General features: G+C 41.0%; 1 protein-coding gene across 15 annotated transcripts in view; it reads right to left on the reverse strand.

Moving 5' to 3' along the window:
- Window positions 1–526: 526 nt before the first annotated feature.
- Window positions 527–26,393, reverse strand: part of CD44 (CD44 molecule (Indian blood group)) — a 93,129-nt gene continuing 67,262 nt past the window's right edge. For 11 of the 15 annotated variants that reach the window (XM_033207927.1, XM_033207925.1, XM_033207924.1 and 8 more), the window contains 7 exons: window positions 25,152–25,253; window positions 23,297–23,386; window positions 21,904–22,107; window positions 18,126–18,188; window positions 13,292–13,363; window positions 10,638–10,716; window positions 527–3,774 (listed from right to left, as the gene is read on the reverse strand). In XM_033207927.1, the coding sequence (XP_033063818.1) occupies window positions 3,570–3,774; window positions 10,638–10,716; window positions 13,292–13,363; window positions 18,126–18,188; window positions 21,904–22,107; window positions 23,297–23,386; window positions 25,152–25,253 (815 nt within the window). In that variant the 3' untranslated portion in view covers window positions 527–3,569. The remainder of the gene's footprint in view (window positions 3,775–10,637; window positions 10,717–13,291; window positions 13,364–18,125; window positions 18,189–21,903; window positions 22,108–23,296; window positions 23,387–25,151; window positions 25,254–26,393) is intronic. The other 4 variants (XM_033207922.1, XM_033207916.1, XM_033207928.1 and 1 more) reach the window with 3 other exon arrangements.

Here is a 26,393-nt window from a genome sequence, read left to right on the forward strand (position 1 = left end):
CTGGTTGTTTCTCAGTTTTCCACACTGCAGGCTTACGAGTCAGCTTTTCTAGATCTGTTCATTCAGTTACCAATCAGCTATCACTTTTCAGCTTCAATTTTTTGTTGCTCTTGTCTCTTCTTCCAATCTTTTGAACTCCATGGGTTGAATCCATCTGGAAATATCTCTTTATTTTCTTTTTAGAGGCTTACATGAGGGAATGAAGGTATGTACACTCTCCTCTCTTTAACTGGAAGTCCAGGAGTAGTTCTTGGCTTTAAAAGAACGAACACTTTACTATATCTCGTTTAGTTTGAAACATGTGAACCACAGGACAATCATAGAAAACCAAATTTTCTTCAAAAGAAGACTTTCAAGTTGATGGAAACCCATTTTGTTTTTGCTTTTTAAAAAAATAAAATGAGTGTGAGGCTTCAGCCACCTCAGATACCTTTGACTTTGTTCCTCTAAATTACCCAGACAGTGCCAGATAAGCATAGTTCTGTCCCTCTCAGCCTCCCATTCTTTTAAATTAGAGACTTCTGAGTCTGTTTCCTTTAGTCTTTTAATGTTAGCCTTTTAATATTTTCCAATAAGTGCTTTCAACTCAGCAATATACATATCATGCTTTCCTCATTATTATTGATCCATCAATAAATATACAAAAACCAGAGGAAGGGTGTGCTCTGAAAAGTCAAAGTAACAATAACAGTGGTCATTGTACAGTACAAGAATAAACAATGAGCTATTCTTTGAAAACTCAAAACAAATGATTTACACAAAGACATACCTATAACGTAAAGGTAAATGGACCATGTTATTCTTGTTCTTAAGTACATTTTGCTTTTCCAGATAAGTCAAATGTTTCCTGTCTCCTACTCCTCTGATATAACAGTATTGAATGAATGTTGGTTACAAAATCAATTCTTGGTGTTGTTATGAATCTCAATATAAAACTTTTTGAAAGGTTCTGCTAGAAAAGCCAATTCTACCAGGCTTGAAATATGGATTTGAAGATGTCTTTTGTCTCATTTGATTTTTCACTCAGAGCTAATTTTAAGGGAAGTCCTCAGGAGACATAAAAGATTTACAATTGCAGGAAAAATTACATCTTAAGCTCTTAGGTTGCTTTGCAAAATAACTAAATGTTGGCCTTTTACTTTTATAAACAAGACCCAGTTTAATGACTTAGCCCAGGTCACCTGGAAAATCACTGGTAAAAATGACATGTAGTCAAGCTGTGCTTCCAGAGTTACACCCTTGAGATCAAGAGAGTGAGAATACGTCTTATTCCATAAACTTCAGGCAATGTTACAAGGGTTTGTAAAGACTTGGGCAGCTCTCCATTGACAATGGCCAAGGAATAGAAGCTCTAGACCTCTCTTATTTCTATCATGAAAACAGAGGTATATCGAAGTGAGGGACTACAACAGTAATAAAGGAAAAAAGTATTTAATTCCAAAATAATCTCCTGTCTCAGCCTCTTTGTTGGGAATATCTAGAAGGGGTGGAAAACTATCTCTGGCTATGAGACTTGTATCACTACCCCTCTCTCCCTGGGGGACAGGTAGGGGCTGGTGTAACCATTTTGAAACTTGTCCAAAAGTGACTTGTTGCATTTCAGTTAAAGAGCTTGAGTGAGCCTGCCTGGGCCTCTGGCAGACCCAGGAAATCTCTGGGAAAACAAGGGGCACTTGCACACTAGTGGCAGTAACAACACATAGTGACCTAATGTCCAGTTTCTTTCAAATTGAAAATAAAAAGAAACCCAGGCCACTGAATATGGAACTGGCCAATGATGTTCACAGAAGAGAAGGGAAGTTTTTGAAGATTATGGGGCAAAGTGGAGGGAAGGAGGGAGGGGAGAGGGTAGACAGGGAGGAGCAGAGGCTGGGAATAGTGCAGAAAGTTGGCATCTCTCCTTTAAAGATATTCTTCAGATCAACTCTGTCTACGCCCAGCCCTGATTTTGTTGGGAGCTTTTCTTCTTCTTTCTGCTTTGTGGTCTGAGAAGCATTGCCCGTTAAGCATATAAGTTTAGGTAACAAATGACTTTTAGTGGGAGCCTCAGAAAGGAGATACCATTTAATAGGAGCTGTTGCTTTATAGATGCAATGGCTTCTATTACAAGCAGCCTTTGGAAGTTCTAGGACCAATCGGACACCCTGATTGATGAATAAATGCCACAAAGGACTTGCCAAGTGGGCGATAATGTGGGATTAGAGGATAAAGTCAGTACTCTCTTGTTTGGTCATAAACTTGCCTATCTGGTAATAAGATTCCAATGATGGGAATCCCTGTAACCTTTTGAGGGACTCCCCAGGCACTTAACTCAACCTAAATAGCAACTGCATCAAGAGCAGACACTGGTGTGTTAAAGTTTAAGTTTACAAATACAGCCATAAAAATGTCAAACAGGATCTACACTGCATCATCCTTTCCCCTTGGCAATCTCTTTCATTTCCATTGGCTTCTTCTCCTATTGTAAGACATCAAAAGGCACTTCCATATTGTTTTTGTAAATCACTAATAGGGCCAGTCTCTATGAAATAGGGCCCCAGGGATAACAAGTCATGCAAACTTAATGTGACTTTGCAAAACCTTTCACAGGAGAGAACAGTTGGCCATTAAACCATAACAGAGTCCGAAGCTCCTCAGCATCCAACTCTGATTCCAGGACAAGACAGAAAACCTTCGGACAGGGTCAAAAACAAAACAGTGCTGCCTTCCTTGATCTTCCATGAGATACGGCTGAGAGGGTCTGAGTGGGAACTCAGGGTCTCTGAGATGAAGACTTAGAATTCTGAGTCTTCTTACCATCCTCAGCTCTTCCTGATACATTGTAGAGACCCAGACAGTGCTGGTTTAGAAACTGAAAAATCACAGCACAAAAAGTGAAGATGGAAGAAGTACAGATGTTTATTATGAATCAGTTTAAACCCTTTTGTGCTTCTGACAAAGTAACTTTAAAAAATTATACTGATCAAAGGACCTCCAGGGTTTAATATTTTGAAAACACAGATAAATAGTTTACTACAGATAAATAGCTTCACCCTTTGTGTGTCTCCCCGAAGCATCTGAAAAATTTCTAGGGGGGTCTGTTGAAGGAGATGTGTAACTAGTATACCCCAACCCCCAACCTCCCTAGAAATCAATGCCCAGGGATTAGGATACAAGTAGGGCAACATGGACCCATTCAAATTTCCTCCCAGGGACCAGGCCCTATTAGCCCTGGGGAATGTCCTTAGCTGGTGGGGGAAAGGTTGGCAATCAGGAATATGTATGTGTAGTTTTTGTTAGAAGTCATCCACAGCACACCTGAGGGATGAAAGTCCTCCACGTGGGAACTGGAACAATCAAATTCTTGCTGATTATTAATTGGGCCTTAATTTCAGAAAGCAATGCTGTTTTTACAAATTGGACCTGACTTTAAAGAACAAAACACAAAAAACAAAAAGAGTAGAAAATTTTCTGCTAAAAAAGATTCCCAATGAAACAATCAGTAGCACATTGCATCTGTTAAGTGTCCCAGCTCCCTGTAATGGTTATGTTTCCAACGGTTGTTTCTTTCCAAGATAATGGTGTAGGTGTTACACCCCAATCTTCATGTCCACGTTCTGCAGGTTCCTTGTCTCATCAGCTGTCATAAACTGGTCTGGAGTTTCTGATGGCTCCTTGTTCACCAAATGCACCATTTCCTGAGACTTGCTGGCCTCTCCATTGAGTCCACTTGGCTTTCTGTCATCCACAGCTCCATTGCCACTGTTGATCACTAGCTTTTTCTTCTGCCCACACCTAATGATTTAAAAAATGTACCATATGAGAAAGAGTGCAGTGACTCAGGCATCAGATCATCATCATTATTGAGCACCATCATGATGATCACTATGGTTTATGATGGCTTTAGTGTGTGCCAAGCACTGTACTAAGTGTCTTCTCTACTTTAGCAACTAACAACCAGCACTTAATGACCAGACTCTTAACAACCAGCACTCCTCAAAGTGAGGTCCCTGGACCAGCAGCAAGAGCATCATCTTGGAACCTGTTAGAAATACAAATTCTCAGCCCCACCCCAAACCTACTGAATCAGAAAACTCTAGGGTTGGAGCCCAGTATCTGTGGTTCACAACTCCTCAGGGGGGCTTCTCTGCACAGTCAAGTTTGCAAATCAGCAACTACAACTCCAGGAAGCTGGTGTTATTATTATTATCCCCCTATTCCAAGAGAAGAAACCTTGGGGATCAGAAAATTCAGTAACTTCCCCCAAGTAACGCAGCAAGTAAGAAAAGAGGATTCAAACCCTGGTCTGTCTGACTCTCAAGTTCTGATTCCCCTTCTATCATACTTTATAATGGAAATGTTTGCCTCTTTTAAGTATGTTAGCAGTTTCTGCAGATTTAGATAAACCACCAACATGATGATTGTAAATCATTCTGATTTGTATATTCAAGAAAGTCCGATAACTTCCTCTCCCAGTCAACACTTTGTCGGCCTTGTCAGTGTTATTACTGAATGTACCGAGAAGAATAAAACATTTTTCTAGAGGTGTCAGGCCATCATGATGTTTTCCTACCATTGGTTAACTCCCATATAACCCTGATATAGGAAGTTTAATAACATAAGACAAATTATTCTCATTACTTTAAGGTTTCTCAAACATTACTTAAGACTCAAACGCAAAAGAAAATTGCCATGGAAGAGCACGACCTTGATCTTTTCCCTGGTTACTGTCCATTGCTTCACCCCACCCAGCATGACACAATGCTTCCTCTTCCCTGTAACACATCACTGCTACACATATACAAGTCAGACTATGCTTAGAGGAAGCAAAGTTGCACAGTTTCACAACTACAAGCAGGATGGGGATGCAGGGAAGCAGATTACCTCCTGAATGCCAGACACTTCACATGTAATTTTCTATAATTCTTACAAGACTCTTTCAAAGAAGCTATTGTTCCCATAATACAGCAGTGGAAACTGAGGCCAAAAGAGGTTTAATAACTTGCTCGAGGTCACATAGAGAGTAAGAATGACAGAGCCAATATTAAAATCCAGGCCTTTATGACCAAAGCCTGGGCTCTGCCTGGCTCTGTCAATGCTGCCAGCCCTCTGGAGATTTGGAAACAGTATGAAGTCAGAATTGTTCACTTTGCCTCTGGATATTTGGGGTAATAGAGACAAAGCCTCTATTATTCGTGATCATGGACCATTCCCTGTAGGACTGCCAAGGCCGTAAACTTTAAGTTCTTGTTTGGGGAAATAGAAATTATACCTCCTCAACAGGAGGTAGATCCTGTCTCCTCTGGCATGAGGCTTGATGAGGAGTTGGGGGAAGGATGCTTGAATCATGAAACAGATTCATGGGAACCAGGAATACAGATAGAGTCCAGCAGGATGCATGGTCAAAAAAAGGGCCTTGGAGGCCAGGTGCAGGTGGGTGACACAGTAAGACTCCATCTCAAAAAAAAAAAGAAAGAAAGAAAAGAAAAGGGGCTTGGAAGGCCTGGTTTTGAGAACTTACTGCTGTGTGACCTGGGGCAACTCACTTAACCTCTCTGAGCCTCAGTTTTGCATCAATAATACCAGGTTATTAAGAGTAGCAAAATGATAGGATTGTGAAAAGCCCTTTGAAACAGAGACTGTCACTAAATAAATGAGTCTATTGTTATTGTTCTTGCTCTTATGAAGGATAAGGAAATAATTGTTATTCTTGCTCTTATGCAGGGTAAGGAAACTAAGGTTTGGGATAACACTTAAAACAGTATCTGGAGCACAATAAGCTTTCAAGTGCTGTCTATAATTGTTAATATAACAAAAGCCATATGAAATGAATTTTGTTTGTTTCTCCTGGCTGCCTCCACCTACCTCGTTATTATTTACTATGAAGAGGATTTAAAAGGCTCAAGGTAGAATGCTGCTCGTGTTACTTCCAATTCTCTGGTCCCTGTGTTCTTTGGAGGAAAGTTATCTAGTTAAAGTAATTCCCATTTGCCTAACCAATGGGTGGTTGAGGGATGGAATGAAATATTGTGGGAAAGTGATTTATGAGCATAAAAAATGTGTCTGTGCATGGGAGTGGGTGGGGATTAATTTTATTAATCTAAATGAAACTGATCTTGACAGTGGATAACATTTGACCTATAGAACACAGGAATATTGTGCTTGGGTTTTGGCTGGCCCGCCAACACCTTTGGATTTATGTGTTTCTATCTGTCTGAGTACTTTCAGGAGGGTAGGATGATTCTCATAAATAACTCATTCCAATATTCAGTGCTCTAGGCATCTAATAAATAATTTTAAAAGACAAATTCTAATTTTTCAGTTCTTCTTAGTTATAAGAATTTAAGAAGGAGCACTAGACCTGAAGGAGCTTCAGAGATGAGCTAGCCCAGCTTCTTCATTATGTGAACTGGACACCAAGTCCAAGAAGTCAAGGGTATTGTCCAAATTCACAGCTAGTTATGGCACTGCAAGAATCACAGCTTGGATTTTCTGTTTTTTGTTTGTTTGTTTTACAAAGTCTCACTTCATCAACCAGGCTGGGGTGCAATGGCACCATCTCAGCTCACTGCAACCTCCACCTCCTGGGTTCAAGCAATTCTCCTGCCTCAGCCACCCGAGTAGCTGGGATTACAGGCACCCGCCACCACACCTGACTAATTTTTGTATTTTTAATAGAGATAGGATTTCTCCATGTTGGCCACGCTGGTCTCAAACTCCTGACTTCAAGTGATCTGCCTGCCTCGGCCTCCCAAAGTGCTGGGATTACAAGTGTGAGCCACTATGCCCAGTCACAGCTTGGATTTTCTGACTCTGAAGATCAGAGATCCTCGTGGATCTGTGTCTTACCTTTATCTCCTCTTCTCTTAAATCTCAGGCATTAGCTGAGCACACAGCAATCACACAGTGTGTGAAGGAGGCAGACTGGGACCTCACCAGGAAAGGGAGGGCAGGCTGGCTGGGGTTTAGACGCCAGGTAACATACTTTTATGGCATGGCAGAATTTATCTCAAAAGATTTAGGTGGGTAACTTGGCAACTGATCTCATGACTCTTCTACCTGACAATCCTTAAAGATATTTAGGGATTTATTTTGCACTGTTTTAGAGCTGTGCCATCTAATATAGTAGCCACCAGCCACATGTGGCTATTTGAATTTAAACTAATTACAATGAAATGAAATTAAAAATTCACTTCTTCAGTCAAACTAGCCACAGTTCAAGTGCTTAGTAGCCACAGTTGGCTAGTAGTTATATATTGGACGGTGGACATATAGAACATTTCCATCATCACAGAAAGTTCTATTGCATAGCACTGTTTTAGACAGCAGGAGGAAGTTGGGTGAGTTCAGATTACAGGAGCTCCTGTGGAGCATAAGAGAATGAAAATATTTCTAAATTATGGAGATGCATAGAGAAGACCTACTGATTGGAGTGTGGGTGACTGCCTGCTGGGGTTTATAGAAAAGACGATTATTCCCATTAAAGTGAAGGTTGATGAACAGTTTTTATGTACAAGCAGCACACAGTAAAGTCCTCATGTTTTTTTCTCCTCTTCAGACAATTCAGATGGGTTTTTGTTTGTTTGTTTGTTTGTTTGAGACAGGGCCTCACTCTGTTGCCCAGGCTGTAGTGGCACTGTCATGGCTCACTGCTGCCTCTACCTCCCGGGGCTCAAGCGATTCGTCCACCTCAACCTCCCAAGTAGCTGAGACCACAGGCGTGCGCCACTACACCCAGCTAATTTTTGTCTTTTTTGTAGAGACGGTGTTTCACCGTGTTGCCTGGGCTGGTCTTGAACTCTTAGGCTCAAGTAATCCACTGCCTCGGCCTCCCAAAGTGAGCCACTGCACCTGGTGTGAGCCATTGCGTGAGCCACTGCACCTGGCCCAGATACAGTCTTTAAAGGAAAATCTTCTCTGGAGCCTCACCCAGTATCTATCAACCCAATTGACTCCTAAAATAATTATGTGCTCTCACGGAGAGGGAATAAAGCATGATTTCCCATGGAGAGCTGTAATTCAAGGAGTCAGGTGACATGAGGAACATCAAGGAAAGCTGTTGTGGATGATGGCGGCGGTGGAAAAAGCTAAAGAAGTAATAGAACCCCCAAGCCAGCATCTTTAAGACAACGTGACTCACAGATCACTTCATCATGCAAGCCCATGATCCATCCTTGTATGTCAACTTCAGAGACTAATGATTTTCCACTTTTGCCTTTTAACCATAATTTATATAACAGTGTCTGGCACAGGGAATGTTCTCAATAAATATTAGCCAATTCAAATTCAAGAGGCCAATACTGCCACTAAACCTCAAGATTCTTTTAAAAAAGGGATGGTACTCTTTTTGTTTTTTACCTTCTCTTTCTCCTTGCCAGGGCTGGTAGTCACAGGAGCCACTCAAAAGATGTTTGCTGAATAAAAGAACACCCATTGGAGGCCCTATTTTCAATCAACCTTTCTCTGATGAAAATAGGATTCTGTATCTCTTTCTCTTAGATGTGACACTCAAAGCAGAAAAGCCCTAGCCTTTGAAGGGGATTAGAAATGGGTTGACAGCTTTAGAATCACAGAGCCCATTAAAGGGCCTGTGCAGCTGTTAACCACCCTTTAGCTGCGTGGCAAATCTGTTTTCAATTATCAAATCAGGACATAGTGATCTATGGCATCCAAGCAGCTACTTTCCTGGTGAGATACTCTCTGTGCCGGACCCTGTGTGTCCCTGTTTGCCGGTTACCAGGGTGACTGTGGTCTTGGGAGGAGGGAGAGGGCAGGAGTGAGGCCCCTTCTCTGCTGTCTGCTGCTGACAAGACACAGACAATGGGGGAGATACCCAGCTCCAATATATGGACTCCAGCTGCTCTTGGGGACAGCTGAGATGCTTCTCTGAGGTCTCCCTGAACGTCGACAGCATCCGTGCCAGCGTTTCTATGGTGACATGTGCAAAGCTTATGGACTGTGTATGTGAGCAAAAGTGGTGCATCCTAGGGCTTGGTAATAAAGGGCTGATTGCACACAATAGGAAATTCATATTTAATTGAGCAAAAGTAATCCAAGGGAAAACAAGGAAGCTGAAGGGAAGTATAAAGACTCTTTGTAAAGACTCCCGCAAGTCACATTATTTAAATTCAACTAAAAAAAAAGTCTTTCCATTCAATCATAGGCAGCCTTTTAGATTTTTTCTCTCAGTTTTGTTCCTTATACAATCAGCTATCATAACTACTTTTTAAAATTATGCCCTCAATGGTATAGATAGCAACATAGCTATTTAACTGTAATATGGCACTTTTATTAACTTGTACCAGCATAATTATATAACAGCATCATTTGATTTTCTCAGATAATTAGAGACTGTATGGACTGCCCATGGTGTTGGAATTAGCTGTTGGTTGCTTTCCAAAAGCCAGTAAGGAGTCCATGATTCTCTGTAGGTCTTCTCCCAGACTGAGGGGCATTTTTCTGCCCTGTGAGGTGATCTGGGGACACAATAAATGTGGCCCTGCTTGGAAATAAGGTTCTTTTACCTTATGAGAAACCATCTAAAGGAACATTTACAAAAGGTTTAATATTCCTATGAATTATGTCCTGGAGAAAAATAACGTATCTTTAAACTGTCTTGGGTAAGAAATTTAGATTTATACTTTTATAAATTTAGATTTATGTCCCTGTTAAAGTTCATTTCCTCTGTTGCTAGAATTACTATTGTGTGTGTGTGTATATATATATACACACACACATACACACACACACACATATCTATGGACTGTGTGTGTGAGCAAAAGTGGTGCATCCTAGGGCATATATATATATATAATATATATATATATAGTATATATAAAATGTAAATAACATCTAAACCTATAGGTCTTGGTTTAGGTAGGGAGATAGTGGCCTTCAAGAATATAAAAACAGCCCATGTGTCAGTTCTAGGGAGATGACTGTCTTCATTTAGACTTTCCTAAGGAAAGTTCTTCTCTGCTTCATAGACCTCCTAACAGTGAGGAGACTTATGAAACAGTGCTCTTCTTATGCTATAACCTGAATCTCTTCAACTACAGTTCCCAGAAAATAGAAAATGATATCATTACAAACAGCAAAAAACAAACAAAAGCACAAGGCCAATACCTCCTTCTGGTAAAAGTTCTGAAACATTCCCTAGGCCTCAGAGAGGCTACAGGGGATGATGAATCACTGAATCTTTATACAATATTTGTGCATCGTGAATGTATTTAATCAATATTTCACAAATCAATGAATGAGTGTATACTTTTGTATGCCTTTCTGGTGAGATACTTCATAACTTTTATCAGATAGAGTCTGCATGAGGTTCAACCCTAAAAAACATGTAAAATCACAAAGCATTCAACCACTATTTAAAAGTGATGAGCCAAACAATCACAGGTGTCTCCTGTCTTTAAAAACCAGGGCAAAGAAAGATGTCTTAAGCTGCACCATGCACATGAATCACTGGAATCTTGTTAGGAAGCAGACTCTGCCATAGGAGGTCTGGGGTTGGGTTTGAGATTGTGTATTTCCAACAAACTCCCAGGGTGCCCAGGCTGCTGGTTCCAGGGACTACACTCTGAGCAGCAAGGATATAAAGCCCAAGTTTAAATGATGCCCTTTCCAAGGTGAAGGCCCCCAGGACAGCCCCTTACCTTCTTCGACTGTTGACTGCAATGCAAACTGCAAGAATCAAAGCCAAGGCCAAGAGGGATGCCAAGATGATCAGCCATTCTGGTGTGAGTAAATTAAATGACATGTATGAGCTTCAGAGACACACTTTGTAAAAACAAAAATGCACTTTATAATTGACCTGTAAGCAAGCACCACAGTCAGCGCTGCACGGGGGGGTCTGGTCAACAGGTCCAGCCAATAGGCAGGTAATTCTGGAAGAGCAATTTGCTATAAGTATCCATCCATCCAACAGCCTTCTTGCTTTAATCTTTTATCATCAGTCAGGATTTTTAAGTCCCTTCAGGAGAACTATGTTTCTAAAAAAGGACAGGATGACTTGTTGAATCTTGTAGATGCCTTTGGTATAATATTATTAAACAGATAAAAGGAAATGTAGGCTTTTTTTGAAAGGAACATTTTTTCCTGTATAAGAGCACCAACCTATCCACCTTACATTGTATTAAAAAACAAAAATGGGGCCGGGCGCGGTGGCTCAAGCCTGTAATCCCAGCACTTTGGGAGGCCGAGACGGGCGGATCACGAGGTCAGGAGATCGAGACCATCCTGGCTAACACAGTGAAACCCCGTCTCTACTAAAAAATACAAAAAACTAGCCGGGCGAGGTGGCGAGCGCCTGTAGTCCCAGCTACTTGGGAGGCTGAGGCAGGAGAATGGCGTAAACCCGGGAGGCGGAGCTTGCAGTGAGCTGAGATCCGGCCACTGCACTCCAGCCCGGGCTAGAGCGAGACTCCGTCTCAAAAAAAAAAAAAAAAAATGGAGACGATAAGGATTGGTTAAATAAATTAGGGTACATCTATTGCATTACACGCTACAATATAAGGAGGAAATATTCAATGACATGGAAGCCATGGTTAACCAGTAGGCAATGTTTGCTAAACACCATGTAAGGCGTAATCACATTTTGGTATATATTTTACATTTTAAAATGACAGGAAAGGCCAGGCGCCCTGGCTCACGCCTGTAATTCCAGCACTTTGGGAGGCTGAGGTGGGTGAATCACGGGGTCAGGAGTTCAAGACCAGCCTGACCAACATGGTGAAACCCCATCTCTAAAATTACAAAAATTAGCTGGGCATGGCGGCATGCTGTATTCTCAGCTACTCAGGAGGCTGAGGCAGGAGAATCACTTGAACTCAGGAAGCGGAGGTTGCAGTGAGCCGAGGGTGTGCCACTGCACTCCAGCCTGGGTGACAGAGCAAGACTCCATCTCAAAAATAAAATAAAATTAAATTAAATTAAAGACGTATATGAAAATGGTAACCGTGATATTTCTGGATGGTGAGATCGATAATAAGTGATTTATATTTCCATTACTTTATCTAGTTGTATTTTTTTAAATGTCTTCAATAATTACATATCACTTGTGGATTAATATTCTACACATTTTGAAATCAGGCTCTTGTAGGACTAAAATATGACTTGACAACTCTCCTAAATTCAGTTGCAAAGTGGGTTTATATGTGTGCCATGAACCAGGGCTTGAGAAAGAAGAGACATGGAAAGTCTCATCATCTGTTTTCTTCTTGGAAATCTTGGTTTACCTCTGATTTCCTGCTCAGCACTACCTTTGCCTCACCTTTTCCTGGTTTAGATGAGTTTGGAGAGGGAGGTAGAGTCAGAAGTGGAGGAGACTGACAGGAGGGCCCCATTTCTGTTCTTCCTCGCTACTCCTGCCCACAGTGGCCCTGGTCTCCAGCCCTGAGATGTCCCACCTGCACTGTCCCTGGAGCTGGGAAGAAGCTTGCTGCCTGCTGACAGCTAAGGCTTCCCCTCCGCTCTCCCCCAGGGCAGCCCACCCCTCTCTCTGTCTGGTCTGTCTTTAGGTGTGCTTAGGCAAGCTGGGACAAAGGAGAAAGGTGCAAGACACATTCTTCTCTTTCCCCAAGGGAGACTCAGTTTGGAGACCTCTGAAGGGGAGAGAATTAAAAGGGTAATTTACAACCTTAGGAGACCATTCCCTTTAGTAATTCTCCTTGACAAATCAATTTTGATTCCAAGTCAAATAAAGAATTTGCAACAAATGCCTTGTCTTGATGCTCAGCAGAACCAGGTGTCCCAGCCTCCTCACTGCACATGTCATACTTTCTGAAAAGTTTATTCTGTCCACATCAGCAGGCAGTCCCTCGACCAAAAAAAATTAGTTGGGGGAACCAAAAGAAAGTTTTCACTCCATCTAACATAAATGCTCTTGTAGCTCCTCCCTGTCTGTAATTGTAAGAGGAAAATTACATGCTTCACCTTGGACCCCAGAAATAAGGGAAAATTGGATTGGGGTAGAAAGGACCTAGGAATGACATGGGGTCCTCTTGGTGATCATTCACTTAGGAAGGAAGCTTTAGTAACTAACATGACACTTCTCTGGGACAGGCCAGGGACAGATCTGAGTATGAGCTCAGCTAGTTTGCACAACCCAGGAAGAGAAGACTATTCCATCTTTTCCTACCAAGAGGCTGTAGTACTCTCACTCATCCTTTAACTTGTAAAGAGGAGCAATCAGATTCATATATTGGGCATTGCAGAGAATGTGCTTTCAAACGGGTCTCTTCTTCCTTGCTGAGACATTCTGAGAAAGCTACTTTCAGCATGTTTTTCTGCCTCACAGTTGGAAACTCACCTGGAATTTGGGGTGTCCTTACAGGACCAGAGGTTGTGTTTGCTCCACCTTCTTGACTCCCGTGTGAGTGTCCTAAGGGGAAAAGCAACATCTCTCAACCAAAGTTTGCAATGAGTAACCAGGAGTTCCTTGTGGAGCTGCAGAAAGGGCAGCTCTCCACATTCTGAATCACTGAGAGGCCATTTATGGATTCAAGCTGCAGATGTTTATAAAGCATTACACAAAAGATATCCCCCCCGCCACCCTGGTTTGATTAAGGCTAAGGCTTGGTAATGTTATTTTGTATCAAGGAACATGAGAATTCTCAGCAGCAGTGTTGTACGGTGTTCAGGACTTTGGGGTCTAGAGCTGGATAACCCTGGATTTGAGTCTCACCACTGTCCCTTGCTAACTAGCCATGTGTAATGGGTCAATTTCCCTTCTCCAAGTCTCCCTTTTTACACTCGTAAGATGGGGATAATAGAATCCTGTTCATCATAATTTTACAGAGATTTAAAGAAGTGCACGGTATTGGTAGTTGTGTGTGGTTGTTATTTCTATTTTTAATTTAGGACCTGGCTACTCACAGTGTGGCTCTTGGACCATTAGGACAGGCATACCTGAGGAGATCGCTAGACACGCAGAATCTTATGCCTCATCTCAAAGCTACCAAATCAGAATCTTCATTTTAACAAGACCCCCAGGGGACTCACACGCTCCAGAAAGCCCAAAGGGAACCTGAAAATCCCATCCAATAGCATCATAGGAGCCAACATAAACACTATAAAATAAGGAGTTTGCTCACACCTGTAATCCCAGAACTTTGGGAGACCGAAGTGGGTGGATCACGAGGTCAGGAGATCGAGACCAACCTGGCCAACACAGTTAAACCCCGTCTCTACTAAAAATACAAAAATTAGCCAGGCGGTGGCAGGCGCCTGTAGTTCCAGCTACTTGGGAGGCTGAGGCAGGGGAATTGCCTGAACTCGGGAGGCAGAGATTGCAGTGAGCTGAGATTGTGTCACTGTACTCCAGCCTGATGTCAGAGCGAGACTCCATCTCTAAATAAATAAATAAATAAATAAATAAATAAATAAATAAATAAGGAGTTTGGCAGCAGTGACCCTTTCTGACTATGAAAAATCACCCTATTAGAGTTCCTGCTAATATATTACTGAAACACACCTTGTTAGAAGAATCAACATTTTCTACTGCTAAAAAGCAAAAAGCAAAATAAGGAAATGAACAAAATGCCTTAAACTGGGAGGAAGCATCACAAGACAGACAATCCTCAAGTCAGAAATGGAGGCCTATCCAAATGAGGGAGATACAATGGTTCTAAAAGAAACTTCTAAGAAGCTGGGCACAGTGGCTCACACCTGTAATCGCAGCACTTTGGGAGGCTGAGACAGGAGGATCACTTGAGCCCAAGAGTTTGAGACCAGCCTGGGAAACATAGGGAGATCCTGTCCCTATTAAAAATAAAAATAATAAATAAATAAATAAATAATTTTTTAAAAAAAGAAACTTCTAAGACATCTTGTGAAGAGACTCATCAAAATAAAAGCTTCATAGATTTTAAAAAATTCTTCCTCCATTGCTTCAAAACAAAATGTGAAAGTGTCCCACCAAAATGAACTTTTTTTTTTTCCTACCAAATGGAAGCCCATTGTAGAATCCTGAAGGCTGGTCAATGGATGAAGATGGTGGGGTCTTAAATGAGAGCTTTCCTCATGGAGCCAAACTTTAGGCTGTGCACAATGAAATCTTGATGACAATGGTTATATGGGGACATGATGGCTCTTGTTTATGCAACTTGATGCTTTTGTTAAAACTTAAAAGGGAGCAAAACAAGTTCCTACCAGATATCTAGGTGTTTCAACATCCCCCATCCTATGTTGACAGTGGCCTCTGACTTTACAAACCTCCAAAACAGTCCAAGGCCCTTTCCCTACATGCTTTCCAGTGTCCTTGGTGATTGGCAGGTTTTCACCTGCCCAAGTCATGGGACATTGGCCACTTAAACTGAAGATCTTTGGCCGTGAAAACTCCCCAGGAGGTATAGTCACTCTCACTGTTATTTTATTTTATTTTTTCTGACTCACATAAGCCTTTGATATTTAAAAAAGAGGCCATTAATGGATCATAATCTCTTTATTTTCATTTTCAAAAAAAAAAAAAAAGAAATGCTCCCAGCAAGAAAAGATCTGGGTGTGTGTGCAACAAGATGAAACCTCCTGTTTGAACAACAGACACCTGCTCAGAAGCCAAACAAAAGAGACTGGCTCCTGTCCGCCTGATTCTCACTTCAAGTAAAAGCCACAGAGGATGGATGTGAGACAGCAGGCCTTGCCTTGTGCCCTAGATGTCTACAAATCCAGCCAGGGTAGGACTGGCCACAATAGGAAGTTCCACAAAGAGGAACACTTGATATTCCTGTTGGGAGATGACATGTAATCTGAGACATGTGCACAGAGATCGTTCAATTGGCTTCAATGGTGAGAAAAGCAGTCTAGCATAGTCTAAGCCACCAAACTTTAATGTGCATATAAACCACCTGGGTGGGAGAGTATAGTTAAAATGCGGATCCTAGGCTGGGCGCGGTGGCTCAAGCCTGTAATCCCAGCACTTTGGGAGGCCGAGACGGGCGGATCACGAGGTCAGGAGATCGAGACCATCCTGGCTAACACAGTGAAACCCCGTCTCTACTAAAAAATACAAAAAAACTAGCCGGGCGAGGTGGCGGGCACCTGTAGTCCCAGCTACTCGGGAGGCTGAGGCAGGAGAATGGTGTAAACCTGGGAGGCGGAGCTTGCAGTGAGCTGAGATCTGGCCACTGCACTCCAGCCTGGGCAACAGAGCAAGACTCCGTCTCAAAAAAAAAAAAAAAAAAAAAAATGCGGATCCTGATTCAGTAGGTCTGGGTTGGCCAGGGATTCTGCATTTCCAACAAGTTCCTAGGTGATGTCTGCACTGATGGTTAAAGAATCACCTTACAGAGTGGCTGGGGTCTCTTGGTTTTACAGATCATACCCCTTAATAACTCCCCACTGTTTCAGAGTACTTTCACACTTCTGGTACCCTGTCTTCCTCACAAGAACTATAGGAAGCAACTGAGGCAGATGATCTGATCTCCTTTTTCCTACCAAGGAAACTGAGTCTGGGAAAGGTTAAGTGCCCTGCCTAAGGTCCCCAGTGAACCTGTGACTTCTGTCTCTAATTCAGAGGCATCTCTAATGAATCCCTACCTCCTAGTGCTCCTCCATAGAGAGTTATTGTGGAAGCCACCATGTAAATATCCATCTTCATATTTGTTTTCAATGTGTAAACATTTAAACCTATTGGTGAGCCTCACTCAAACTTGGGCATAAAAAGGGAAGGCAATAATTGATATGGCTTAAATCATTTACATGGGGTCACCTGGATTTATGATGTTCAGAGAGACCACAGTAAAGCAGCACTGGCAGAACCTCCCAGTAGCCCAGCAGTAGAAGTCATTAGTAAACCTACCTCATGCCAGACTTTTGCAGTCTGGGGTAAGGTTTGCAGGGATGTGATCTGAATCACAACAAACAGGAGTCTATTTAAGAATTCATGCCTGGCAGTAATTATGATCATTATGGAATGCTTTCTCCAGACTGTGCTATGAGAAGTAATATGAGACCCTCCAGGCTTGAAAGGTGGCTCTATCGCTCCCTGGCCCTGTCAACTCTAACAAGTTACTTACCCTCTCTGAGGCTTAGTTTCCTCATCTGTAACATGGGGATAATAATAGTACTTACCTATGTCACAGAGTTTGTAGGATGACTGAATGAGTTAATACTAGATAAACTCTATACATTTGCTGATATCAACTTTTCTTTTCTTTTCTTTTCTTTTTTTTTTTTTTGAGGCAGAGTGTTGCTCTGTCACCCAGACTGGAGTGCAGCGGTGCGATCTTGACTCACTACAACCTCTGCTTTCCAGGTCCAAGCAATTCTGCTGCCTCAGCCTCCTGAGTAGCTGGGATTATAGGTGCGTGCCACCACACCCGGCTAATTTTTGTATTCTTAGTAGACTCAGGGTTTCACTATGTTGGTCAGGCTGGTCTCGAACTCCTGACCTCGTGATCCACCTGCCTCAGCCTCCCAAAGTGCTGGGATTACAGTTGTGAGCCACTGCGCCTGGCTGATACTGACCTGTTCTTGACCTACAATAATGGCAGTTCCATTTGGCCCAACCTAATACATGTAAAGTGTTTAGAAAGATACTGTTGGCACACAGCAAATTCCCAACAAATACTAGTAATGATATCATGTGCCAGGATGACGCTAAATGCTTTGCATGTATTCTGTCATTTAGTCTTTGAAACAATGTCCTGTGACAATTATTATTATTCCAAGTTTATTAGTTGAGAAATTTTGTCTCAGACCCTTTAAAGCATCTTGCTCAGTTAATACGTGGAGGGCTGGAATCGATCTCAGGCCATTTTTACTACAAAATTCATGCTCTTACTCACTCTGGTGTAGTGCAATGTTAAATTGGGACACTGCCTGAATTCTTCCTGAGGTTTTCAGTGCAAGGCTTTTCTCCAGAGCAGTAGTTCTCAAAGTGCAATCCCTGTCCCAGCAGTGTCAGCATTACCAGGGAACTGATTAGAAATGCAAATGCTTGGACTCCACCCCTGACCTACTGAATCAGGAACCTTAAGGGTGGGGTCCAGCGCTGTGATTTAATAAGCCCTCCCTGTAATTGTGATGTATGCTAAGAAGGTTTGAGAACCACTTCTCTGGAGACACTGACTCATACTTCATTGGTCGTCATCGTCAGGCTAAACGATTATAACAGTACATGACTGAAGCGGTTTTGAACTCACCAGCTGATTCAGATCCATGAGTGGTATGGGACCCCCCACTGGGGTAGAATGCATCTTGGTCTCCTGTAATGAGCAGTCAGGAAGGTCAGTACTGCATGTTTTCACTTACACTCTCGTCTGCATTTCCTTACATTTGCATTCTTATACAGCCTATCGCAAAGTTTAGTCTTTTTAAGGTATTCCAAAAAATGATGGTAAAACAGCCTTGAATAGGTGCACAATATTAATTACTATTCATTGCTTAATCCACTGATAAATGAGCTAGAGCTTTAATCAGAATTAAGGAAACTAGGGCAGCAAAGGCTAAGAAGGATGACCCACGGGAAGTTTTGTAGAAACTTGGTTTTGGTAGAAATCCAAGAACTGTGGTAAGGAACATGCTAACAAAAATATTGTGATGCCTTTGCAGGTCTGAGGTTGAGACTAGACATTGTATATTTTAAATAAGGACAATATGAATTGGATTATGAGAAATGTAATCACAGCAAATGGGCGTACGCTGGCTTAGGGCATGAAACAGATTTCTTGGCGGCAGGAAATTAGTATGCAATAAGGAATCTTGGGATTGAATGATGTGAAGATTCAAAGAGAAAAGTCAAATACTTACTTTCAAAAAAAATTAAAAATAAGTAAAAAAGGAAATGGTGAGATGATAGCTAACATGAATAATGTGTATTGGAATATGGGTATTATACTAAGTTTAAAATAATATTTTTTTAAAGTTAAATCTGTGGTTTCAACATGACAAGTTAATATAATCCTAACTTCTCAAACATCTATCACCAGAAAGCTTTAGATTAAGTCAACCTCATTAATTGCTAAAATCTAAATCCACAGGTCAAATCTTGAATGCAGCATATTAAAACTCCCTCCTCCACCTCCATTTTTCAAAAGTATACTGGAATCTTTTTTTTTTTTTTTTTTTGACCACAGGACAATGCTTACATAAAATGGCTGCAGTTATCCATTATGAAGGCACCTTATAAGGAATCTATAGTAACCTGATCATCACCGTTTCCTTGATTAGAGAAGGTGGAAGTGGGTGACACTTAGTCACCTGTGTAATTATGTTGAAGAGACAGATTGCTTTGTTCCTTAGCTGATGGTTAAAACAAATGAAAACATTTGCTGAAATGCCACACCAATACTCCCACGACCAAAATCACCATTACCGTCGCCATCCCATCACCATCATTATCACCATCACCATCACCATCACCACCACCACCACCGCCACTATGATTCTAAATGCTTTAGTTCTTTTTTGGGGGACACAGCCTCGTTCTGTCTCCCAGGCTGGAGTGCGGTGGCATGATTTTGGCTCACTGCAACCTCCAATTCCTGGGTTCAAGTGATTCTCATGCCTTAATCTCCCGAGTAGCTGAGACTACAGCCATCTGCCACCATGCCTGGCTAATTTTTTTGTATTTTTAGTAGAGATGGGGTTTCACCATGGTGGCCTGGCTAGTCTCAGACTCCTGACCTCAAGTGATCCACTCGCTTCAACAAATGCTTTAGTTCTTAACATTAAGCCTAAAGACTGAGAAAAATACATGGACATAAATGAGATTTATAGGGGTGAGTGTTTTTGAAGAAAACCAAGGATGAGAATTGGGTGACTTAATTGTCTAATCCATGGAGAATCATGGAAAATCTCTCCTTACCACTGTGGAAATTAGAAGGAATCAGTGTCTGTGAATATCAGTCTTGTAAAAAGTATTTGATATACTAACATTAGGCTATAAGCCTTCTAGGGTACTATGACTATTAAAATTGTCATTTAAAATTTAAATTCATGGCTAGGCGCGGTGACTCACATCTGTAATCCCAGCACTTTGGGAGGCTGAGGCAGGTGGATCACTTGAGGTCAGGAGTTCGAGACCAGCCTGGCTAACATGGTGAAACCTCATTTCTACTAAAAATAAAAAAATTAGCCAGGCATGGTGGCACACATCTGTAATCCCTACTACTCAGGAGGCTGAGGCAAGAGAATTGCTTGAACCCAGGAGGCAGAGGTTGCAGTAAGCCGAGATCGCGCCACTGTACTACAGCCTGGGTGACAGGGCAAGACTCTGTCTCAAAAAAAAAAAAAATTAAATTCATTAGGTTGCACAACAGGCTTTCTTTTGCCAAGAGCAATGAGACAGCACTGTAAGATTTTCTGAAGAATACTGACAATGGTACTTGGAAATTTTAATAAGTGAGAGCAGAACAATGCTGAATAAAGAACTAAGGAGTGTAAGGGGCTTTGTCTTGCCAATATTGCTGAAGTTAGCATTTTCTTTTTTTTTTTTTTTTTTTGAGACGGAGTCTGGCTCTGTTGCCCAGGCTGGAGTGCGGTGGCCGGATCTCAGCTCACTGCAAGCTCCGCCTCCCAGATTTACGCCATTCTCCTGCCTCCGCCTCCCAAGTAGCTGGGACTACAGGCGCCCGCCTCATCGCCCGGCTAGTTTTTTGTATTCTTTAGTAGAGACGGGGTTTCACCGTGTTAGCCAGGGTGGTCTCGATCTCCTGACCTTGTGATCCGCCCGTCTCGGCCTCCCAAAGTGCTGGGATTACAGGCTTGACCCACCGCGCCCGGCCTAAAGTTAGCATTTTCTTAAACTGTTTTTCTTGAAGCTCTGGGGTAGGCCACCCAGAGAAATGAGGCCTAGCGTGTGGCATTCTGAATTTTCTGTCCCTGCCTCGCAACTGTCATCTGTTTTACATATTGGATTCTCATGGAGGCTGAGGCAGGAGAATTGCTTGAACTCAGGAGGCGAAGGTTGCGGTGAGCCAAGATCGCACCACTGGACTCCAGCCCGGGCAACAAGAGCAAAACTCCATCTCAAAAAAAAAAAATATATATATATATATATATATATTCTTATTTTTCTTTTTAGGGGGAGGAGAGAAGATCTCTGCTCCAAAATTATATATCTAAAGTCTCTAATCTTGAATATGTCTTAGTGATTGTGTTACAAAGCAATTGAAAAACTAGTACTAGGAAGACAGAATCTGTTTCTTATTTCTTCACTAAAGTGGGTGTTTTCCAGTTCCCCTTTCTTCAGTGCTAATTTCTTAATACAAATGGAGAAGCAAAGAAAAGCAGAAGCAGAGATGACTACTTATTTGAGGAAAAAAAAGACTTACTCTAGGTTCATGTCAAACTTAATTGAATAAATTATCTTCAGTCCTGTCTTCACTATTACAATCAGAGAAGTGGTCCCTATTCATTACTACTAGATTAAATCATGAACATTTTAAGTATGCATCAGAACTAGAAGAGGTTTATCCAACACCAAAAGTAAAACTGATCAATCTATCACCAAAACCAGATAATAATTTCAGAGCAAAGATACTAGTATATAGAAATTATTCACCTGTAGGATAAAACCTTACCAAATAAGTAGCATATATTAGTCAAATTAAATGGAATTGCTAAAATTCAACTATTTTGACCTGCAAAAATATCAGTTTCATGTGGTTCAACTTCATATATCACAAGATAAGACAAAGAAAGCAATTCCATCATAACAGCCAAGTTGTACACACACACACACACACACACACACGCAAACACACACAAATGGAAAAAACACCGGCAAAAGGAAGCATTCTTTTATCTAAAATATACCCAAGTTTATTTGCACTAGAATTGATAACCAATAATGAAAGACATTTCTATATCACAAACTAGTCCAATTCCAGACTACAAAGAAAATGTCCTCTGTAATATGAAACTGTATATTGTTTCTCTGTATAGAGAAAGCAAACTAGATAATAAATGCCAAATTACCTGATAAAGAGTGATTGACATTAGAGTTGGAATCTCCAACAGTAACTTCAGTAACTCCAAAGGACCCAGTCTTAACTGAGGTCACTGGGATGAAGGTCCTGCTTTCCTTTGTGTCTGGGTAATGAGAGGTATAACCTTCCAGTAAAGTGGTTGAGCCTTCAGAATGATTTGGGTCTCTTCTTCCACCTGTGACATCATTCCTATCTGTGTGGAGGTGGAATCAGTGATGAACCCATATTTGTAAGATTACCACCCACCATGTGCTTGTCTCCAGAACACACAACTGCTGCAAAAGCTTTCCACTTGTTATCCATAAATAGGGAGCAAAAGAGTGAAGTCTGTCACACTATTGAACAGAATAAATATTTTGCAATAGACACCACTTGGACATCACTCAACAGAAGAGATTTTGGTGATCTTAATACCCAAAATTGGCATTTGTTGCAACATCTGCTTGGGTTATTAGGTAAGGCTATGTCACTAAAACTGTGACCTTAAAGTCAGCTGAGGTCATAGATAATCTTGAGTTCTTTCTCAATTGGATTCATCTTTGATGAAGTGGAGAGAACATACCATTGGATTGAAAGATAAAATTTTGCTGCCTGCAATTAGATAGCAAATGCATGGTTTCAAGGGCCCAAGGCTACTAAATTAATTATTCTTTTCTTTTCCAGAAGGGACTGCTTTTTAGTCATCAGCACCATGTAGGTCCAGAGGACAAAAGGCAAAATAATATTATTGTGAGGAATGTAAAGTGATATAATCAGACATTTATGCCAATTATAAATTATAATGCAAAAGAACTGAAATAATAACAAACAGTTTCTTGGACCACAGCACAGTCAAATTTGAAATCAAGACTAAGAAACTCACTCAAAACCATACAATTACATGGAAATTGAATAACCTGCTCCTGAATGACTTTTGGGTAAATGATAAAATTAATGCAGAAATCAAGAAGTTCTTTGAAACTAATAAGAACAAAGATACAACGTACCAAAATCTCTGGGACACAGCTAAGGCAGTAGTAAGAGGAAAATTTATAGCACTAAATTTAAATGCCCACATAAAAAAGTTAGAAAGATCTCAAGTTAAGAAAAATAAATAAATAAAATAAATCATACATAAGCAATCCATTATGGTTAAAACAAAACACTAACCCTAGAGTGAAAGAAATCCAACCTTTAAGACTAAGAAATGTAGTTTGCACTTAATGTTCAAAGAGTATATAAAACAGGAAAATCAGAAAACCACCACCAGACGCACCTTTTGATTAAAAGTAACAGCATAACAGCAACTAATCGATGCACCTCCACCAAAGACACTGCAAAAGTACCCGTAATTGATTGATTCTTATCAATAGCTGAAGCCAACTAGATTTTATAATCCTTACTGCTTGATGTCAGAGTAGAAGTTGTTGGATGGTCTTTATCTTCTTCCAAGCCTTCATGTGATGTAGAGAAGCTCTGAGAATTACTCTGCTCTGTTTCAATGAGGGATGAATCCAGTGTTAATTTGAAGCTATGGTACAAATCCTGTTATCTGCTAGCAGGGAAGATCTGGCCAGAGTAGAGTCAGATGGATAGGTGCACAGGAAGACCAAGGTTTGTGCACACCATTCTCCTCTGATTGATAGAAATATACAGAATTCTATTTTGCCCCTAGTTGGTTCCAAAAACCCTTTATTTCTCAGTATAATCATCAAAGGCAATGTGGCAAGGTGAAGAATGAGCCAAAACTTTGCCTACCCTGGATTGTCCTGGCGCAATTGTAGCATTGCTCCCAGTCACTCAGGAAAACCAGAGAACACAGAGACATGGAAAAAGAATATTTGAATCCCAATGCTCCTATCAGTAATCAAGAGCACCTAACTGTGTGTCAAGACATGTGACTGTAGGGAAAATGAACGCTATGATAGCCTGTAGTCTACTTGTAACCATAAAAGAAAAAGAAGCCTATCTAGAATAGCCTACTCGAGTAACACAGATCAAATTTATACAAGGAAATACTTAGCTACCTTGTAAAGGTCATCAAATTAAAGTTACCATTTTACTCCATTATTAAGTTGTTTTTTTTTTTTTTTTTAATTTCACCTGTGTATAGGGATTCTCATCACTGCACCAAGGAAACGCTTGCCTGGGCAAACACAGGGCCCTCAGTGACATATACCAATTTGAGGTTGAACCATTGCCCATATCTAAAATCACTTGAACTGTTTCAAGTTTATTTCTTTTGTGTTCTTTCAAGAAAGGTACTGACCTCTGAGTTGCAGGTACAAAAACTTCATAAAGCACACCCATAAGCCATGCCCACCACCAAACAAATATTACAACCCAGGAGAGAGACAGTCACCAAATCCCAAGCCCAATGTCAGAACAAAAGCCAACAGTGACATAAAATGAAAATATAAGTCCTTTTTTGGCAAGGGCCATTCATAGGCTTATTTGCATCTCCTTTGATGCTTAACGCTGTGCTATTTACATTGCTGACAATCAATACATGCTTGCTGATTTTTTTCCTTTGTCTAAAGGGCTCATATGAAGGACTCTGCCCATTGTGTGTGGCAAGCAGTAAAATGGGACCTTCTTAATTCTAGATTTCCTTTGTATTCTTCAAAGAAATTATGAATGACTTTAGGCTGATCTCTAGGACATCCCTGCACATATAGTAGAAATTAAGGCTACTAGAAGTTGAACATTTCTTAGTGATAGAAAGAGATACCAGCAATTTTTTTTTTTTTGTAGTTGTTGTTCCAGGGATCCCGTCACCTTTGTTGATTGTCAATAACATTCCTTGCCTCTCCTCTAAGAACTGATGCGATCTCTAGGATTATCTGGCCCCAAAAATGTCTTTTTACAATCATGCAAGCAATCCTACCCCTCTTCTGCACTGGCTGTAGGAAAAATGGATATTGAAAGGAAATGGTCAGTTAAAATATAGAGACACCCTGGAAGTGGGCTTGTGTTTCACTGACATAACTACTTAGAGAATGAAAATGGAGTTCAATAGAGTTCTACTTTTTTAAAAACACAAAGTCATTGCATCTGGAAGGCACCAAGAAATGAAGGGAAAATCAGCTTGAGAGACCTCCACAAGAAATACAGACAATGAAGACAGTTTCACACTCTGGGCTGAGGTGAGCCTCATAGCACCATTCCACCACCAAAATTCTACATCTTCGCCAATAGGGTGTAAGAGATGAAGCAGGAATACAAGTCAATAAAGAGGCTGAGCATCGTTATTCTTACTCGTTGTCATTGAAAGAGGTCCTGTCCTGTCCAAGTCTTCCACCAAACCTGTGTTTGGATCTGCAGTAGGCTGAAGCGTTGTACTATGACTGGAGTCCATGTCTGAAGGAATCAATGTTAGTGTTAATGCTTGATTTCCCAAACCCACTACCCGAAGGTGGCTTATGGTCTACAACTGATTTTTTAAAATATTCACATCTGGCCAAGAGGAAAGAAAGCACATACTGACTATGTCTCCAGAACTGAGATAGATTATTGTTTCATCAAGAGCACCACAACAAGGAACTGACTTTCCTTGAAGGGCCGAGTTATATGAAAGCTATGATTCGTGTTTGTTTTTGCTGAGTCTGGAAGGACTCTACATGAGCGCATGATGGAACACCCAAAGCTTACAGAGAGACAGGAACATTGCCTTTTTTATAGAAACATGCAATCTGACACATGGAGAAAAGATAAAGTGTGCTGGCTCAGGTACCATTTTATCCCCTCCCCCTTACCAACCAAAGGGACTTTTAAAAATAGCCCTCTTCCCCCCTTTAGTCTTTTTCTCTTCACAGAGTGAAAATGCAAACAAACACAAAATCAGCATTCAATACCACCTAGGTGGAGTTACAGAAAGTATACAGGGGCAAGAAATAAGAAGTAGTGGATGTCATTGAATTATTCTTCCCCAAAACCCAAGTATAAGCGGTCTTTAAAATTTAACTTGTACAATGTTGAGTAGTGCAGAAATTTCACTGAAATACTTGTAAATGTTGTTTTTAATAGTTATCACAGATCTATTCTGCTGAAATAAGAAGTCTTGAGTGAAACAGAGGCCAAACAATTTATAAACCCCATCTATATTGCTGGCTCTCCAATTCAGTCAGAGTCTATCCACACCACTGCCTCTGGGGAGATTTAATCAGTTCCAGCGAAGCACCAGAATACTGGGTACCCACGTCTGCACTGCAACCTTTCAACACTAAATATTCAAGATTCAACACTAAATATTCAACACTAAAATATTCAAGATCTTTGTAGGACAAAAATGTGGTGACTCTACTATCCCAGATTTCAAACAAAAGCAAGTGCTAACCTGAATCAAAACCACAAATGGACATTCTCCCAGAAAAAGTCCCACTTGATGATGGACTCTAGACTCTTGTTCATCTTCCCTCTTAGAAGTAGAGTCCTTCAAGAGTTATCATACCATTGTGTAGTTGAAGCCAATTGTATTGTCCTTGACATGTTCATTAATTT

The sequence above is a fragment of the Trachypithecus francoisi genome, unplaced genomic scaffold (genome assembly GCF_009764315.1).
Source record: "Trachypithecus francoisi isolate TF-2019V2 unplaced genomic scaffold, Tfra_2.0 Lachesis_group8, whole genome shotgun sequence".
Classification (NCBI taxonomy): domain Eukaryota; kingdom Metazoa; phylum Chordata; class Mammalia; order Primates; family Cercopithecidae; genus Trachypithecus; species Trachypithecus francoisi.